Source organism: Lathyrus oleraceus, chromosome 1 (assembly GCF_024323335.1).
Source record: "Lathyrus oleraceus cultivar Zhongwan6 chromosome 1, CAAS_Psat_ZW6_1.0, whole genome shotgun sequence".
Lineage (NCBI taxonomy): Eukaryota > Viridiplantae > Streptophyta > Magnoliopsida > Fabales > Fabaceae > Lathyrus > Lathyrus oleraceus.
In genome coordinates, this window is record NC_066579.1 from 356559033 (window position 1) to 356579007 (window position 19975).

General features: G+C 40.6%; 1 protein-coding gene and 1 pseudogene across 1 annotated transcript; both read left to right on the forward strand.

The window, feature by feature from the left end:
• The first annotated feature begins 3411 nt into the window (after window positions 1–3411).
• Window positions 3412–7508, forward strand: LOC127136289 (WD-40 repeat-containing protein MSI1-like; annotated as a pseudogene).
• On the forward strand, window positions 6857–9582 carry LOC127106669 (serine/threonine-protein kinase ppk15). The gene is made up of 6 exons (XM_051043976.1): window positions 6857–7003; window positions 7241–7348; window positions 7435–7713; window positions 7871–8014; window positions 8103–8185; window positions 9513–9582. Exons 1-6 carry the CDS (start codon window positions 6857–6859, stop codon window positions 9580–9582), a joined length of 831 nt encoding a protein of 276 aa, XP_050899933.1.
• The last annotated feature ends 10393 nt before the right edge of the window (window positions 9583–19975 follow it).

Here is a 19975-nt window from a genome sequence, read left to right on the forward strand (position 1 = left end):
GTAAATCATACAAGTCGAGTCGCCACCGCACTTCTATTTATCCAAAGGAATGGTTAGAAAGCGAATAAAAACATAAAAGTTTTATCGAATCAAAAACTAGTAAAAATGTCAGAGATCTGGGTAAGGGGGTTGGTTATGCAATGGGAAGGTTTTAGGCACCCAAAACATCCTAGGTACTCCTAGGGAGCCCTTTTCACACTTGTTGTAAGGTTGGTATTTTGTGAAAATTTATTTGTGCAAACATGACTGAAGAGATGAGAAGAGAATGTACAAGTTATTTACATTTTGTGTTTGGATGGATAAACCCATTACCTACGTACCATCTTTAAAAAGATTAGGATCAAAACCTCGTAGTTCGGGGTAAAAATCTCAAAATGAGTTGGTGAATTGATTGGTACAAAAGCCTTAATATCTTTTGTTATCCAAGGGAGAAAACTCAACCTAAAACCACAAATCCACCATGTGAGGATAGCTTCAACATGCTAGTGAGGGGTTAACCCTATAATAAGCATGGAAGACTCATTGTCCATCACTAAGGATAAAGGTGAGTATTACATCTACCTCAAGGATAACTCAAACCTAATAGCTAAAGGTTATGGAAAATTTGATTAGGAAAGTGGCCATTGAAACCACAAAAAGACATTTGAATGAGTTATATTTTACCAATGAAAAGTATATACAAAATATGGTCAAAGTTGACTTAAGATTCAATTCAAAATAAGTGTTATGAAAAGGAAGTTTTGAAAATCAAAAGCATAAAGCTTAGGTTTCTAATGTTTGAAAACAAGTGTTAAATTTTTGCACAAAAGTTTTGGCTTGGGTTAGAGTGGAGAGAAGAAGAAGAAAGACTAAAGTCCTAAGCATACAAGAGGTAAGGGACAAGAAGCAAAACCACACATGGAGTTCCTCTCTTGAGATCATATTGATGATCCAAGTAGCTCCCATCCTTTGTGTAGCACCTCAAATTTGCACCTATCATTGTACATCTCATTTCATATTAGGTCATAGCATAGCATAATCCATTGCATAGCATTTGCATTGTTCCTCAGTTGCCTCAAGTGCAAGCAAGCAAGGATTAGGTCAAACTGATCAGGAGATCAGTCTACTAATCAAGCAAAGTTGTTTCTCAAGGAGCAAAAGTCCTAGGGTTTGCCCTACAAGCTCACATACCTTGGGGGTCTTTTTGAAGTGTTCAAGTCAAGGGTGGAAGGCTCAGAGGTCAGCAGTCAATGCACAGGCAGGCACAAAACCCTAGACAGTCAACAGTCAATCAAAGCAGTGGATGGTGGCCATTCTTGAGGAATTTGGGCACCATAGTCAATATTCAAGAGTTCATTTGTCTTGAGACATCATTTTAAGTCAAAATCTCAAGGAATTAGGGTTTGGAATTCATCAGAAGTGCACAGTCAAGTCCAAAACCCTAGAAAGTCAAAGTTGGTCAACTGTGGTTGATTCTATGGATTTGATGGATGGAAATGGTTTGAAGGAGCTTATTCATGTCCTAGTAGGTCTCATGTATCATGGCAAACAATATCATTGAAGAATTTGAAGCCAATCAGAAAATTTCCAAAAATAGAAACTGGACCTGTAATTGGAATTTGCCAAAACTAGAAACTTCTTGATCCTCAACTTACATCATGATACAAGCTTCAAATGAATTTTTGCCCAACATGAAAGTTGAAGGTCTTGTTCTCCCATTTTCAAAAAGTCCAAGAACTCTCAAATCCCATGTATGGTTGTCAAGATATGATCCAATCATTTTCATCAATTTGTGAACTTCAACTGAGCATATCTCCCAAACCATAAGGCCAAATTTGGTGGGGTTTTTTCCTACAAACCACATTTTTCATCCTCTTTCCAAAAATATAAACTTCATGACCTAAAACCTTGCCAATCAAAATGGCATTTTTGGACCTATTCCTTTAAAATTCAAAGTTTGACCCAAGGTTGACTTTTTGCTTCTTTGACTTTTTCTTGACTTGGCCAATTGGGAAATGTTTTAAACCATATTTGTGACTTGTCTCAAGCTTAAAAGCATGTCCATAACACCATTACACTCCATTGTTGAATCAAAATGCAAGTTGGCAAAATGTTGCAAATGGAAGTACATTAAGCAAAGCAAAGTACAGCATTCTGCAGCAACAGCAAAATAGCATTTGGCAAAGCATTTACAGCCTGTTGAAGGCCCATTCGACCAGACTTCATACCCCCCACTTCATTTGTACAAAATTGGAAACTTTGCAAATTGGCTTCATGTAAACAAAGCAAGGTACAGCCTTTGAGGTACAGCACAAAACAGCAATTGGAACAGTCTGTTGGCAGCCTGTCCAGGCCCAAATCGTACAACCATCACACCTCCACTTCACTTGTACACAATTAGCAACTTTGCAAATGGGAGCATTACCACTAAACCAGCTTACCAATTAATTAGAGGACCTTAAACAGAGGATATAAAGATTCATTTCTGCACAAATGAGCCCTAATTTTACACAGCCTACCAAGCAGAACACACTCTCACTCTCTTCTTGCAAATTGGCATTTGGAAAATTCTGAGAAGACCACCAAAAGACACGAGCAACCTTTGCTTCCTCCATCATCCAAGTATTGTTTGGGAGTGCTTTTGAGCATCATTTGTCAACTGGAGCACCTCCTTTTGTACTGCATCATCAACTTGCTCCATCATTGGTATTTTTTCGAATTCCTTATTATCCAAAGCCATGCCATGTTCCGTGTACATCTTGTTTAGTAGGTTGGTTTAAGCTTTGAATGAACTAAAATGGTCGAGTATGCTGTCTGAAATCTGGATTTACATTTTGGTGAACAAATGCATTTTCCATTGGTTTAGCTTGGTTGTGATAATTTGTTGAAAATTGATGCCATGATTGTGATACTGAAGGTTTGTTGATGCTATTCATACGTTTGATTTTTGATTTTGGGATTTTTGTTCTTGGTCGAATGCATGATGGTAGTTGCTTGTTGCTGTCTTGAAACCCTACCCTGCCCAGTACATGAGCTCATGATTATGTGTATTTGGCTGTTAATTGATGTACATGTTAATGGTGCTTCATAGGTCAGGATTATTGAGGATTCTGTTTATGTTTTGTTTGTTCACAATTGTTGGTTGATGTTACTGTTAAAACCTTCACTACGCCAAAAATGACTTTTAACAGCGCATCTTAGACAGCGCTTTTAAAAGAAAGCGCTGTCTAAGGTTAAAATTAAAATAAAACACGGAACATGTTCCAAAAAAATAATGAAAGCGCTGTCTAAGGGGGGGTCTTAGACAGCGCTTTCTAAAAGCGCTGTCTAAGACCCCCCTTAGACAGCGCTTTTAAATATAGACCTTAGTTAGCGCTTTTGATAAAGCGCTGTCTAAAGTCTTTAAATTAAAAAAAAAATTAAAACCAGTATTGTATTTTGAGAGTGAGGTAAGAAAGGTATTGTGGTGTAGCGGGGGGTTTTGGATGTGGATGGGTAAAGAAGACGAAGAAATGAAAGGTGAAATCGAAGAACGATTAATCAACGAAGAATACAAAATCTGGAAGAAAAACAGTCCCTTTCTCTACGATCTCGTCATCACCCACGCCCTAGAATGGCCTTCCCTCACCGTCGAATGGCTCCCGGACCGCCAAGAGCCACCGGGAAAAGATTACTCCCTTCAAAAACTCATCTTGGGAACCCACACTTCCGAAAACGAGCCCAATTACCTCATGTTAGCGCAAGTTCAACTCCCTCTCGATGATTCCGAAAACGACGCTCGTCATTACGAGGATGACCGTCCTGAAGTCGGTGGGCTCGGTATATGCCGCATAATAATTTTATTATTGCTACTAAAACTATTAGTGCTGAGGTTTATGTTTTTGATTATAGTAAACATCCTTCTAAACCTCCTCTTGATGGTTCTTGTAACCCTGATTTGAGGTTGAGAGGGCATAATACTGAAGGGTATGGTTTGTCTTGGAGTACTTTTAAACAAGGGCATTTGCTTAGTGGCTCTGATGATGCTCAGATTTGTTTGTGGGATATTAATGGTACTCCCAAGAATAAGTCTCTTGATGCTATGCAGATTTTTAAGGTATCCATCTATTTGTAGTGAGTTTGATTGTTTTTGTTGTTGTTTGGTGGTTTGTTGTTTGATGTTTTGTGTGATTGTTTCGTAGGTACATGAAGGTGTTGTTGAGGATGTGGCTTGGCATTTGAGGCATGAGTATTTGTTTGGTTCTGTTGGGGATGATCAGTATTTGCTTATATGGGATCTTCGAACACCCTCTGTTACCAAGCCTGTTCAGTCTTGCATTGCTCATTCAAGTGAGGTGTGTTGTGTTGTATAATCTGTCTTAATCTAGGAATTTGTTTGTGTTATAAGGTCTTTACATTTGGTTTTTCAAGGAAGGTTAATAGTTTAGTGATTGGTTTGTTAGAACATGTGTTTGATGTGAGTTTGTTTGTTGTGCAATATTTGACGTGTAATAAAGTTGATTTATTCAGAGCATCTGTTGGAATTGCAATGCTGTTGCTTTTTGAAAATAGTAAACTTTTTTTTTGTGGAAATTAGTGTTAGGAATCAGTGAGTTTGTCAAAATGAGTATGGCCCAGGTATAATTGATTTGGCAGGGAGATGTGGAAAAGTTAAACCAGAACCGCTTGATATGGTTTATGACCGCTTGATATGGTTTATGATGTGACGTTGTGAGAGGGAATTGGTGGTTCAACAAGCCCTATTAACCTAGTCATATTAGAACTAAAGGGAGTTGGTGATTCAACATTATGAGTGTGTTGTCAAATAGCAGCGCAATAGGATGGTTGATTTTGATGAATCTGCTAAGAATACCGCGACACTATCCTAGTTTCATTATTACTAGGGTAATATAGGAAGCTATTCCAGTTTCTGCTAGCTGATGCATCTGCAATAGTAGTGTAAAAGTGAATTTTAGGTTGTTTTTGAAGATTAGAACTGACAAGTCTGCATGTGTATGAAACATTACCTACATTACCTATTTGAATTTGAATTATCAAAATACTCGATTAACCTAGTTCAATGAATAGAAGGAAATTATATGTTTGTATAAGATGAAATTAGAGTTGTGAAGTCCTAACCTAGTTGCAATTTGCGAAAGCATCCAAGTTTAAACTACTGTTTCTTGTAGTTCTCTTTCTGAAATTATTATAAGTTGTGAAATTGTGACTTGTGATTTATTTGTATGTTAATTACATAGCTATATTTGGTTTATGGTTCTATATTGTCAAGTAATTGTGAAGGGAAGTATTTTACTCTTTTCAGGTACTCAAAGATGGACTTTCTACTTTGCATGCGCCGTATGCATATGGTTTTGCAATTATAATGCTCACTGTTCTTGTAAAAGCTGCCACATTTCCGCTGTCAAGAAAGCAGGTTTGTTGTTTTTGGAGCGTGCTTCACTTGTTTTGAAAAGCTGAAAATGATCTATATAAGTCGTGTGTTCTTTGGATACTACTAAATTTATTGATATAAATCGCGTTCTTTGACGGTTAAGAGACATTTTCTTCATGTTTTCAACATAATTTAGTTGGATAAATTTTTGTCTGACTATTCTCAGGTAGAATCTGCCATGGCTATGCGATCTTTGCAACCTCAAGTGAAGGCTATCCAGAAACAATATGCCGGGGATCAGGTATTTTATAGGGCTTCTATAAGTGTTATTTTTAATAATAAAACATGTTTTATAAATACAGTTGGGTATTCTTTTTGAGATATTCTGCATGGGTATACAACCAAGCAATTTTTTTTTTGATATGCTGTGACTAGGTAATTGAATGAGCTCTACTATATTGTTTGATGAAATTATGATGCCAACACTGCTGTTAATGTTTGGATTCGGATCCTCATGGACAATAAAGATGCGGAGAAGTTATGATAGTGATGAGTGAGCTTTGAGAATTGTTCCTTTTTGATTGAAGAGTGATGTATGTTTATATAGTTTGGAAGCCGTAATCGAGTCGGGTAGCTCGGGTAGAATGGTTAAGGCAGGTTAAATTTCAGTTAGATTTGAAGAGTATGATTGTTGGGAATGATTTTAACACTGTTAATTTCTGTTAAATAGTTTGTTAAGGATCTATTCATTTTTTGACAGAGCAATTGCACTTGGGGTTGGTTACGGGATGCGATTAAGTTTGTGAATCAGAAGGAAAATAGATTGGTTATGTTGATTTGGACTAAAACAGGTTATTGAAAAGAAACTGATTATAGTTCTGAAACCTGGATTGTGAGTTGGGTTAATTTCTAAAATCGTTTTCTCTTACTGTGACTTTCAGGTTTTAGTTGCCTAGTTATTCGCAGCTTTGAAGATTGTGCACAGGAAAAACAGGCATGTCTTCATTGTGTGTGTGTCCATTGGATTTTTACTTTTATCTTCATTAATATAAAAATGATTTGAAATTAGAACAATTAAAACTGTTCTTGGCCATTAAAAGTGTAGCCATGTCACAAAAGTCATTTTTCTTGAAGTGGAGATACTTGATTAGGAATTTGATCTAGTTAAATCAGTTTAAGAAATAATAGATCATCGTTCTATCCCAGGGATGCCAAAACTTTACGCCTTTTATTTTAGCTGCATGCGAAATGATTTTAACGAGTTTGTGATGATTTCTTGTTAGGCTGCAAAATAAGTATGATTTGTTTATTGTTTTATGTCTTCCATAGTTTTAGCATTTATGGTCTTTCAGAAACAATGATTTGTTTCTCAGAACTGGCTTTGAGGAGGACAAGAATTTCCACGTTGCTTTAAATTCTATAATAGCCGGAAGGTATCATGTGACCGAGCATCTGGGATCTGCTGCTTTTAGCAAAGCTATACAGGCTCATGACCTGTATACTGGCATGGATGTCTGTGTTAAAATTATAAAGAATAACAAGGACTTTTTTGATCAAAGTCTTGATGAGATCAAGCTTCTCAAGTATGTCAATAAGCACGATCCCGCAGACAAGTATCACCTTCTTCGATTATATGATTATTTCTATTATCGAGTAAGTTAATATGCTATTAATCCTGTCAAATTGCTAATGTTGTGTATGTCACATTTTGCTTTCTAATCAATCAATTATTATTTTAGACGGATCAAATTATTCATTATTTACATTTTTCCCTTATATTTATTTATTTTTGTCACCAATTATATTTACAAATGTCCTATTAATCGATAGTTCAACATAATTCTGATCAGGTGATTTTAGTGCTCCATTATTTTTCTTGTTCTATTGCAGGAACATTTGTTAATAGTATGTGAACTACTTAAAGCAAACTTGTATGAGTTTCATAAATTTAATAGAGAATCAGGGGGTGAAGTTTACTTTACGATGCCGAGATTGCAGGTTTGTGGTGTGCCATTTACATCAAAATGTCTAATGTTCATCTTATCTGTTGTTATTCTAAAACTCCTATGAATTCACCTGTGCAGTCAATTACCATTCAGTGTTTGGAAGCACTTCAATTTTTGCATAGCCTTGGACTGATACATTGTGACTTGAAGCCAGAGAATATATTGGTTAAAAGTTATAGCAGATGTGAGATCAAGGTCATTGATCTTGGAAGTAGTTGTTTTGAGACAAACCACCTTTCTTCGTATGTTCAGTCAAGATCTTATCGTGCTCCTGAAGTTATTTTGGGACTTCCATATGACAAGAAGATTGATATCTGGTCACTTGGCTGCATCTTGGCAGAGCTTTGTACTGGCAATGTAAGAATAGTAGATAATTACTGCATTTCACTATCACTGTTGTTAAAATCCCTGGACACCTCACTTGTGGGAAATCAGTTGCAGAAATTGTTGTGTTCTGTGGAGTGTTTCTTTTCTTTGTTAATATGTGTGACTTTCTGTATCCTCAATGTTGTAGGTTCTCTTCCAAAACGATTCCCCGGTAACATTACTTGCTCGTGTGGTCGGAATAATTGATCCAATTGATCAAAGTATGCTTGCAAAAGGACGTGATACATACAAGTATTTCACGAAAAATCATATGCTTTATGAACGGAATCAGGTAAGAATTGTACATGTTTGGCATCTTAACCAATTTATATTGAAATTGGTGTTTGGTGAGTAAGTGGTTTATTAATAATAATGTACAGGAAAGCAATAGGTTAGAATACTTGATTCCGAAAAAGACATCGTTGAGGCACAGATTACCTATGGGAGACGAAGGGTTTATCGAGTTTGTTGGTCATTTGCTTGAGATCAACCCAAAGAAGAGGCCGTCTGCATCCAAAACGATTCCCCGGCAACATTACTTGCTCGTGGTGTCAATTCATGATAAAGCTCAATGTTTGTTCATAAATTTGTGTAATTAATGTGTACATTTGTAGTATATGTTATGACTTGTAAATGTGTACATAAATTTGTATATATTTTGATACATTTAAGGCAAAATTGGTTTGAATTGGTATATATATATTTGTTAGCCAAAAATTGGTAGAAAAAAGGCCAAAATGACATATATAAAATGTGATAATTGTCTGTCAAAATCTGGTTGAAAACAGGTAGAAATTCTGGTTTATAAACCTGGAAAAAATGTGGTTTAAAACAAAAGTTTTAAAATTTTTTGTATACCTTAGACAGCGCTTTTGTAAAAAGCGCTGTCTAAGGGGGGGCCTTAGACAGCGCTTTTTGAAAAGCGCTGTCTAAGGTATACCTAAAAAAATTAAAATAGGAGGGTCTTAGAAAGCGCTTTTGGCCAAAGCGCTGTCTAAGGGGGGGGCTTAGACAGCGCTTTTAAGATTTAAAAAAGCGCTGTCTAAACCTTTAGCAGCGGAGGTTTAGACAGCGCTTTAAAGCGCTGTCTAAGGCTAAAAAAAGCGCTGTCTAAGGTCTTGTTTGTTGTAGTGCTTGCTGTTATAAACCCTAGAGCTTGCCAAAATTTCTGCATAAATGTGTATGTTTGATTGTCGTTGGGATGTGCATGAACATTGTTGTTGCACTGCTGTTCACCATGTTGGAGTTTTGATTGCATGAAGGTTACTACACCATGTGTCATTTTTCTGCATGAGGCTATTGAATTCCTTGATTAATGATGAATGTTTGGAGATACCATGAAGTGCCCCTGCTGTTATTATGTGTATCTGCATAATCATGTTGTTGCTGCTATGCTGCTGACCATGCTATAGGTTGATGTTGAGCTTCGATGAAAATGTTCATGCCTGCTGTTTCTTAAATCCATTAGATCTGCCTAGAATATCTCCTTGAACTGTGTCTGCTTTTCTGTTTAATGCCATTTGGAGATGATGTTTAGTTGCCAGGCAAATTGGGCCTCTTGGTTGAGATTGATTTTCTCATGATGTTGGTCATATAAACAAACCTGTACCAGTGCCATGTTATTATGTGTTTTTGTTCGAATTTTGTTTGATGTTGATGAACCTTGGAGTGGAATTGATGTATGTTGCTGTTGTTTGATTGCTGTATGGACATTACATGATTGCCCTGCCTTTTGTTAAAACTCTTGCTGCATGAACATTGGTTGTTGTGTTTGCTCATGTTGCATGAAGATACCATGAATACATGCTGCCATTGCCAAACCCTAGTTACATGAACCTTGTTGTGTACCATGCTAAGTGATCTTGTGTTGGTAATACCATGGTGAATACCATGCTGTTTGTTTGCTTTTGTTCATGATGATAACATGTGGATGATGAATGCTGCTGTTGATTAAACCAAACACTTTGTCCATAATTATGCTATGCTGTTGTAATTGTTGGCCAAGCTCCTGTGTTGTTGAGTGTTTGCAATGCCAATGTCCTGCTGTTTGAGTGCTTTTGTTGGATTCCACTTTTGGTCGATTGCATGATGAATGCTGTTGCTGCTTAAAACCTGTCCTGAATTTTTTTCATGCTCATGTTTATTAGTAGCTGGATAATGTTGCATGAACCAAATACTATGCTGCTGTTGTGCTGGTCGAATTTCGTATTTGATGTTGGAAATACCATGAACATGTTGCCAATGCCCTGCTGTTTTGCAACTTCAACATTGCCCATGAAAATCCATTCGAATATGTTGTATGCTGTTACTTGTTTTGCTTGGTTTGATGATATTAATGAACCAAGTTTCAAGACCATGTTGCTAAACCATGCCGTGACAAACCCTGTTATTCTTTTTAGAAAATCCAGCTCATGTATGTTTTGGTTGCTGTTTGATTATTGTGTGAGCATCATGAGTGTGTTATCATGTAGTTACCATGCTGTTGTCTGATTTTGATTTGTTAATGAACATGAAGATAATGCCATGCTGTTACTGTGCTATTGAAATGTCAGTTGATTGATTACATGATGATGATGGTTGTATGCTGTTTTTTTTAAAACCATAGAACAGAACCCTTCCCAGAATTTCCCATGAGTGCTTGTTCTAATGTGGGTTGACATTGCATGATGATGATGTTTCGTGCCATGATTCACTTTGATGCTGTTTGTCGATTGTTGTCCATGAATATGAGTCCATTTGCCTTGGCCATGCTGTTAGAAACCTTAGGGTTTTTTCTTAAAACCCAGAGTTTGAGTTGATTGGCTCGGTCACTATTCCATTGGCTGAGAGCCAATCAGATTATTTCATTGCCATGCATCAAAACGCTGTAGTTTTGTTTAATGAACCCAGAATTACTAGTTTGCCACTGCGTTGACTTATGTTGACCCCATTTGCCATGCCTTGTGTTCATATTTCATCCATAATTTCATCCAATTTCCACAATTTATTTCTCATTCAATTTTCATCAAAAAATCTTGAAATTTTTTCCACATGTTCATGAATGTGTTCTTTATTTAATCATGATTTTTAATTAATTTTCCATGGTCTGGATTTTAAATGACAAATATTTTCTTGACATGTATGCCAAAATGACACCCTTTGCCATTTCAATTGTGAAATTGTCATGTTATATCCATTGCCTTTGAAATTTTTTGTGATGAAACTAGACACTTTGACCTTTGTCTCCATATAGACTTTGTGCATTTATCATTTGTGGATTGGGAGTTATGATTTTTTGAAGTCATGTGTTACAATTGTTGCTATACCATGAACATGCATCTTCACAAATTTTGTTCACATGCTTCCCTACATCCAAATGACCCCATTTTTTGCATGAATGATCCCTTGTATGTCTATTTGATGTATGAATTTTCTTGGAATTTATTGTGCAATTTTCCATTTGATTGTGATTTTTCTTCCCTGCCTAGTCCATGGTTGACTTTTTGTGCTACATGTTGCCAAATCTTTTGGGAAATTCTCATAACATATTGTATGATCATGAAACTTCATATGTGATAACTAGACATCTCAAGCTTTGCATTGGTGTTAATCTCATTCATTTCTCTTCTGTTTTCAAATTGATATGATTTTTTGAAGTTGACCCATGCTTGTTGACTTTCACCATGCTTACTTGAATTTGGTTTGACTTCATGATTTTAATTGCCTGCCTTCCTCTCATCCAAATGCTTTGAAATTTTACATGTATACCATGTTAGATGTTAGGATTGAGTGTGATTTATTTCATGATTTTTGAGATTGCTTAGGTTGACTTTTGATGCAAGTCATTCTGTTGACTTTTGTATGCTATCCTTTGCCTTGTTTTGATTTCAAATATTCATGAATTGATCATGATGCATGATTTGAATGTGGGCCCAATTGTGTTTGCTTTCTAATTGGTTGACTTTGACTTTGAGTTGACTTTTCCTTGCTTGCCTTGACTTTTTCTTTCATGTTTGACCCTAGGCTAGTCCTAGTGGTCCTTTGGACTTATGTTGAGTTCATCTGTTTCAGGTTGAGCACAATGCTTCAAAGATCACTCAAACTTGTTTGAATTTGATTTGTTTATCCCATGCTAACCTTTGTTTTGCAGATGGTTTGACTCATAACTTGAGTCTTATGCTTTGCTCAGTTGATCCCCTGTGTTGACTGTTTGCCATTTCTTTTGATTTAAACTTTTGACTTGTTTACTAATAAGTTTGACTTTTTCAGGTACTTTAGTTGCCTAAGTTCTTTGAACTTGCTTGCTTGCTTTGCTATTTAGCATTTGCTTTGAGGTATACATACTTCTTCTTCATGTAGTCTGGAGACCCGGTCTGTTATTTGACCGGGCAAACTGTCTGAAGTCCTCCTTAAGAGGCAATGCCTGTGTGTGTTTAAATTTGTCCCAAGCAGGAAAAGTCCTTCAAGTAAGGCAATTGGTGGAAGGTAGGGATAAGCAATCTATCCCCCACTATTCAGTGTGTCCTCTCTCTGCTCCCATTACATGGTTGAAGCATCGAGATAAAAACCCAAGATCTATCGAGTCAATAATGGGGAAAGAGTTCCATCTTTCTGAACTCCCCCACTCTCTATTATTTGATGCTCTCCCTGATTAGGGATAGAAGCAATGAGGCACACCCCTCATCTCCTTTCATCTGCTTCACCTTAGCCTCTCAATGGCAAGGTTAAGAGCACACTTACCCTATTCCAGTTGGCCCTAGTGCCTAACCTTTGATGTTTGAGCCCCCTTGTTGGTGTGTTTATTTTATGCTATATGTGTTTGTGATTGCTTTGTTTGCCTCTTTAGGCTTTAGTCTGTGCTTGCCCTTGTGCAATAGGTTTGTGCTTGACTTGCTTTCTGTGCAAGTCAAGTCTGTGTGGCTTAACCCTTGTGTGAGTCACACTTAGAGCTGTTCGGCCGAACTACGGCAACTCTGATTCTCATGTTCAGGTGAGATACGTAGGCACGAGACGCGATGTCTTGCCGAGTTTTGACTAACCACTAACTCTTTTCTCTCACCCCTGTGTGATTGAGAATTCTTTTCTCTCGCCCTCGTTGCGATTGAGACCTCCCCTGTCTCTTGCCCTAGTTGCAATCGAGACCCTTGCTTCCTGTGCAAGCCTTGTCTAGGATAGGTTGGCCCTTGTGCCATTTAGCTAGAAACCTTAACTTAGGGTTGACTTTTGCATGACAACATCTAGGCTCGAGTCGTAGTCTCCCTAGAGTTGTGTCTCCCTCTGTTATCTGGTTAGGCTAGATCCTTGTCCCTGCGTAGGGGAACTACATCGCCCTGATCTTCACACCAGATGAAGTATGTAGGCAGGAGATTAAGCTGATCTCTCCGGGCGCCCTTTTTCTTTTTGTGTGTGTTGTCTGACCTTTGCTAGGCTCGAGTCCCTGACTCCTTAGCATTTGCTGTCTGTCTGTTTGTTTGTGTTTGACAGTTGTAGGCTGAGTCCCCGACTCCCTATCTATCTGTTGTGTTGTTTAGGTTCGGATGTCAATGTAAGTCCAGTGATTGGCATTTGGGCTCCACGTTTGCCTCTTTGCGTGTGTTTAGGTTCGGATGCTGACATAAGTCCAGTGATTGGCAGTCGGGCTCCACGTTTGCCTGTGTTTTGTCTTGTTTGCGTGCGTGTCAGCCGAGCTACGAATGCTCTGATTCTTCTCTCGTCCGAGAAGATACGTATGCATAGGATGCGACATCCTAGCGAGCACGTGTCGTTTCCCCAGTCCGAACTACTTCGACTCTGATGTCTATGCTTGATAGACTAAGTAGGCCCAGGATGCGATATCCTGCCGAGTCAGTTTCAGTCAGTCTCTTTCTATTCTTTCAGCCAGTTGTGTGTGTGAGTTTTGAGCAGTGTTTAGCAACCATTTTCCTTCCTTTTGTGCGTGGATCCCGTAGAGTACTACGGATGCGTAGGGTGCCTAACACCTTCCCTTCGCATAACCGACTCCCAAACCCATCCTCTTTGGTCGCGAGACCATGTCTTTTCTTAGGTTTACTTCGAGCGTTTCCTTTCCCTCTTTTGGGATAAATAACGCACGGTGGCGGCTCTGTTGTTTCTTTCTTTTCCCGCCGGTTTTTCGCGCGATGCGACAGCTGGCGACTCTGCTGGGGACATAGAGAAGTTGACCTATGCTGGTCCATCTTCCCTAAGCGAGTCTCTCCTAGCGCTCTCTAGGTTAGGGTTTTGGTTGCTTTTTGCTGTGTTTATCTATTGCATTCATTATTTACTGTTTGCATTCATTGTCTATTGTTTGCATTTATGTTTGTAATTATGTTTGCATTCATTCATATTCATCTGCTGGTTGCCTGTTTGTTGGGATGGGATATTTTGTGAGAAATAAGCCCACTACCCAGGCTTGAGTGCACACACAGGTGTTAGAGTGGATAGTCATGAGGCTTGCGTGGCATGTTGCTACGTTAAGTCGTTCATGAGACCCACATTCCAGACGAGGTTTCTGTTGGATATATTTTGTCCTATGGATGTTCCATAACGACAAATATTCCTTTAGAAATCGTCGACTCTGGTGACCATTTCCCGAGAACCCAGTCGAGGCCTCTCCTCCGAGATGTGATTATGTTAGCTCTGGTGGGCGCATTCTCGCTGCTCAATCCGAGGACCCCGAGACTGGGAACTTGCTATAGGATATCCTGTTGAGGGGAGTCAGCAGAGGTCTTTCATCCCGTAATAATACCAAACCTTCAGTGGTAAACGTATTATTCTCGACTGAAGGGCTGAAACTGACAAACTTCTGTTCTTAGAACCTACAAGTGAGGGGCGGGCTAAATTCAGGAAACCTTAACTTCCAACCAACCCGGTTTTCTGGAGCATAGTTGTGGTCTTATATTTTATTCCTCAGTGGGTTTTTCTTCAGACAGTGCAACCCGGCAGATGTTTAAGCAGATCCAGCGGTCCTGGTTTCCATATCATTGCATTGCATCACATCATTTTGCATTCATATCATCTAACACATGTTTATCCATTTCTAGGGGGTTTACATCTTCTTCTTGATTCCGGTCGGGGTTTCCTGGTTCTCCTGAGATGGATATTGGCAGAAAGAGACATGTCGCTTACAAGTTTCCAGTGGTTTGTTTGGAGCCTATTCAACAGCTGATGAAGTCAATGGATCACGATTCTTTAGAAGGATTCCGGAAAGATTATGGTTTGATTCTGAGTTTCGTCACAGTTCTCTCCAAAAATCAACACGATGCTCTCTTTACACTGCTGCAGTTCTATGATCCTCCATTGAGATGTTTCACATTCCCGGGTTATATTTTGGTCCCTACTTTGGAGGAGATTTCCAATTTTCTCAGAGTTCCTATTAAGTCACAATTGTTGTTCTACAGTTCTGAGCTTCTGCCCGATCTCAGCTTGGTTGCTTCGGCCACATATTTGGGGAAGTCGGTCTTGAAGGCAAATATATGTCAGAAGGGAGGAGTCAATGGTTTTCATTTGAGTTTCTTGCTGGGATAGGCAAGGAAGAAACTTGAAGATGGTGATCAGAGGGGTTTCAATGCTGTGTTGGCTCTTTGCGTGTATGGGATTGTCCTATTCCCTAATGTTGCTAAATTTGTGGACACGGACGCAGTACGCCTTTTTGTGTTGGGAAATCCGGTGCCTACCTTACTAGGAGATTTCTTTTATTCGGTGCATCATAGGAACGAGAATAGAAAAGGAGGATTGGTGAATTGTTGTGCGCCTTTGTTCTACAAGTGGTTCAGTTCACACCTACCCAAATCAGGAGCGTTCATTGATGTCGAGGACTCGTTGAGTTGGTCGAAGAGATTGATGGGGTTGAGAGCTGAAGATATTTCTTGGTGGTCTGATCGGAGTTTGCTTAGGGCCGATATCATTCACAGTTGTGGAAATTTCCCAAATGTACCGTTGGTGGGAAGAAGAGGAGGAATCAACTATAACCCTTCTCTAGCAGTCAGGCAGTTTGGGTATGCTTTAAGGACTCCGCCTTTGGAAATGGATGTGGAAGAATCTCTGTTTTTCCATTCTGCGCCTGATTTGACTGTATCTCGTAAAGCAGCTGAGGCTTGGCTCAAGATGATCAAGCGAGGAGGAGTTGTACTTGGAAAAGGAGATTGTAGGACTTATCCTCTGTATGAGGAGTGGCTTCAAGGAAGAGTTAAAGAGTTTGGTCTGCCGTTTCCTATGGAAGAACCTTTGTATCCACCGACTCCTGCACAGTCAACAGTGGTGAGCCGGGAGGAATATGACAGATTAAAAAAAGCCATGGAGGAGCTTCAAATCGAAAACTTGGGGTTAAGTGTGAAATTGCGAGACTCTATGCATCAATTCCATGAGGCAGAATATCAGAAGGCGGAAGCCGTCAGACTGCAAGAGGAAGCAGAAGGAAAATTAGCTGTGGAGGTGGACTTCTTCAGGAAAACGGACAAGGCCTTGGGATCATCCAGTTCTGAATTGAGGCGAGTTAAGCAACAATTAATGGATGCTCAGGATAAATTAGCCGGGTGGCAAGAACGATGGGATGCATTTTCAATTTCCCGGAAGGCAAAGGAGGAGGAGATGGTGACCGAACTGACTGGTCAGATAGAGAAGTTGAAGACTTTGTTGAAAGAGAAGAACCATGAGCTTCTGTGTGCCCGTTCTACCAATGGGTACATCACCGATCAACTCAATGAGGCTCGGGGACAGATTGAAGAACTTAAAGAGTTAGCAGGTTTGAAGAAATCCAGACTTGCAGAGGTATTCGGAGAGGATGACGAGAGTTACTACAGAGAGCACATCAACAAGATGGATGAAGTCATTTACCAGAGGAATCTGCTTATCCGGCGTTTGATAGAGTCTCCAGATCATCCCGACACGATGGCATTACTGGATGAAGTGAAGAGAAGTCCTCATGGTTTGTACACAGGAGGCTGAGTCCTGTTTATTGCTTTTTACTCATTGCTTTGTTGTTATACAGTGACGATCCACAGGCTTGTTGTGGAGGTCATCTTTTGATGTACTATTGGCTAAGACCTTTCTCTTTAAATTTATCTGTATGAAGACCTTTTCTTTATTGTATCTTAATCTCTGAATTTTGTCTATGGCTCGATTTTCTCGTGAGACTGGAATCAAGGATGTAGAATACTCTCTTGAAATGATAAACATGTCATTGCATTAACATTTCACTTTTGCATCATCTTTGCATAACAGGTATTCTCAGGCCGTCTTCTCACTTTGATTCCTGTGTCCAGACAGGATAGCTGATCAAAGGCCGCACCGCTACTCAACGAGGCTCAACCATCAACGCAACATGGATCAAGTACAAGCCGAGTTGGCAGAGATGAGGGCTAGCATGGCCCAATTCATTCACATGATGCAAGGGGTCGCACAAGGCCAGGAAGAGCTCCGCGCAATGGTCCAGAGGCAAGAAGCTGTATTGCCACCGCCCAACCAACCTCTGCAAGAAGGAAACCCAGTTCCTGAAGTCCCTGCCGCTGCTGTTCCCGTCAACGACTATGCTGTAGGTGAAGAGTTGAGGGGTATCCGAGTCAATGGTCAACCGATTGTTCCAGATGCTGTTAGTCCTAGAGTCATCCATGCTCCGGTCCGTAACAGAATTCCAATTGTTGACAGACAAGAGGATTTGTTTACTATGCTCAGTGAAGACGACAATATCTTGGGAAGAAATGATGCGAGAGATCGCAAAGTTGAGGCCCTTGCTGAGAAGATCAGAGCAATGGAATGTCAAAACTCCCTCGGTTTTGACGTTACGAACATGGGATTGGTTGAAGGACTTAGAATCCCGCACAAATTCAAGGCGCCGTCATTCGACAAATACAACGGTACCTCCTGCCCTCGCACCCATGTGCAGGCATACTATAGAAAGATATCCGCATATACAGACGATGAGAAGATGTGGATGTATTTCTTCCAGGATAGTCTATCTGGGGCATCCTTGGACTGGTATATGGAATTGAAGCGGGATTCAATTCGGTGCTGGAGAGACCTGGGTGAGGCATTCCTCAGGCAGTATAAGCACAACATGGACATGGCTCCAACCAGAACTCAGTTACAAAGTTTATGTCAGAAGAACAATGAAAGTTTTAAAGAGTACGCCCAGAGATGGCGCGAACTAGCTGCGAGAGTTCAACCCCCTATGCTGGAAAGGGAGTTGACTGACATGTTCATTAGCACTCTACAAGGTGTCTATATGGATCGAATGGGAAGCTGCCCATTCGGAAGCTTTTCTGACGTCGTAATCTGCGGCGAAAGAACTGAGAGCCTGATCAAGGCTGGGAGGATCCATGATGCTGGTTCCTCATCTTCTTCGAAGAAACCCTTCTCTGGGGCACATCGCCGTAGAGAAGGAGAAACCAATGCTGTACAGCACAGAGGGAGTGCTTACAGAGCCAACAACAGGGACCAGTATCGTCCAATCGCCGCAGTGACCATCCCTGCGCCTCAACCGCGTCCACAACAACAAAGAGTTCAACAACAACCACAACAACCGCAACGACCTCAACCACAGCAACAACAACAGCAACGTCCTTTTCAGCAGAGACAGAGATTGAATCCTGATAGGAGATTTGACCCTCTGCCTATGTCGTACGCAGAACTACTACCCGAGCTACTCCGGTTAGGGTTTGTAGAGTTGCGTACAATGGCTACTCCTACCGTGCTGCCACCCGGCTATGATGCCAATGTAAGATGTGACTTTCACTCTGGGGCACCAGGCCACCATACTGAAAGATGCCGGGCGTTTCAGCACAAGGTCCAGGACTTGATTGATTCCAAGACAATCAACTTCTCTCCGGTTCCGAATGTCGTGAACAATCCTATGCCACAACATGGGGGGCATAGGGTTAATAACATTGAAGATGGGGAAGCTGAAGACCTGATTGTAAATGTCGAAGATGTTCAGACATCTCTGTTGGTCGTCAAGGGCCGATTGTTGAAGGGGGGTGTTGACCCAGGCTGTTCAGAAGATTGTTTGGGCTGTTCAGAGGCCATGGATGGTTGTGACCAGTTGAAGACTGGTGTTCAGAGTTTAATGGACGAAGGCTGTCTACAGTTTAGCCGTGCTACCAGAGATAATGGGGCAGTGTCTACTGTCACCATTTTTTATAAGCCGGCTGAAGGAAGAGGACGTGGGGCTGTCAGTACACCCACCACCAGCAATACTCCGGTTACCATTTCTGCTCCGGTAACCATCAGAGCACCTGCTACTATTGTTGCGCCTGGCAGAAGGCAGAATGAAAATAGTAGAGCTGTGCCCTGGAGTTATGACAATGCCTATCGCCGAGATAGGAGGGCTGGTAACCAGACAAGGTCGGTTGTTCAAACGCCAGTTACGATCAGTGCTCCTGTGAGGATCCCTGCTGTTACAAGTCCTGTGGTGGACAATGTCGGAGGACAGGGAGGCTTCACAAGGAGTGGACGACTGTTTGCGCCTCAGCCTGTGAGGGATGCTGCTGCTGAGTCATCCGCAAGAGCTAAGGGCAAACAGGCAGTGGTTGACGAAGAACCGGCTCAGAAGGAGGCTGAGGGTTCTTTTCAGAAAGATGTTGAGGAGTTCATGAAGATCATCAAAAAGAGTGATTACAAGATTGTTGATCAACTCAACCAGACTCCTTCGAAAATCTCGATACTCTCTTTGCTGATGTGTTCTGAGGCACATCGGGACGCCTTGCTGAAGATGCTGAATATGGCATACGTCCCGCAAGAGATATCTGTCAACCAGCTGGAGGGTGTACTAGCAAATGTGAGTACCAGGCATGGTGTAGGTTTCACTGACCTAGACCTAACGCCTGAGGGCCGTAATCACAACAAAGCCTTGCACATCACTATGGAGTGCAAAGGTGCAGTATTATCACATGTGCTAGTGGACACCGGGTCGTCCCTGAATGTCCTTCCAAAGCAAATACTGAAGAAAATCGATGTTGAGGGAGTCGTGCTCACTCCCAGTGACCTGATTGTGCGTGCATTCGATGGATCCAAACGGTCTGTGTTTGGTGAAGTCACTTTGCCAGTGAAGATAGGTCCAGAAGTTTTCGACATCGTGTTTTACGTGATGGACATTCAGCCTGCTTACAGCTGTTTGTTGGGGCGTCCTTGGATACACGCCGCTGGAGCAGTCTCGTCAACTCTCCATCAGAAGCTCAAGTATGTCTGGAACGGTCAGATTGTGACCGTCTGCGGTGAAGAGGAGATTCTGGTGAGCCATCTCTCCTCATTCAAATATGTTGAGGTGGATGGCGAGATCCAC

Bases quoted from the DNA above. Each gene is read 5' to 3' on its own strand.
- LOC127106669 (XM_051043976.1), top strand. From the start codon at position 6,857: ATGGATGTCTGTGTTAAAATTATAAAGAATAACAAGGACTTTTTTGAT. The intron at 7,349-7,434 runs GTTTGTGGTGTG...TCACCTGTGCAG, and splicing joins TTACGATGCCGAGATTGCAG to TCAATTACCATTCAGTGTTT. The intron at 8,015-8,102 runs GTAAGAATTGTA...AATAATGTACAG, and splicing joins TGCTTTATGAACGGAATCAG to GAAAGCAATAGGTTAGAATA.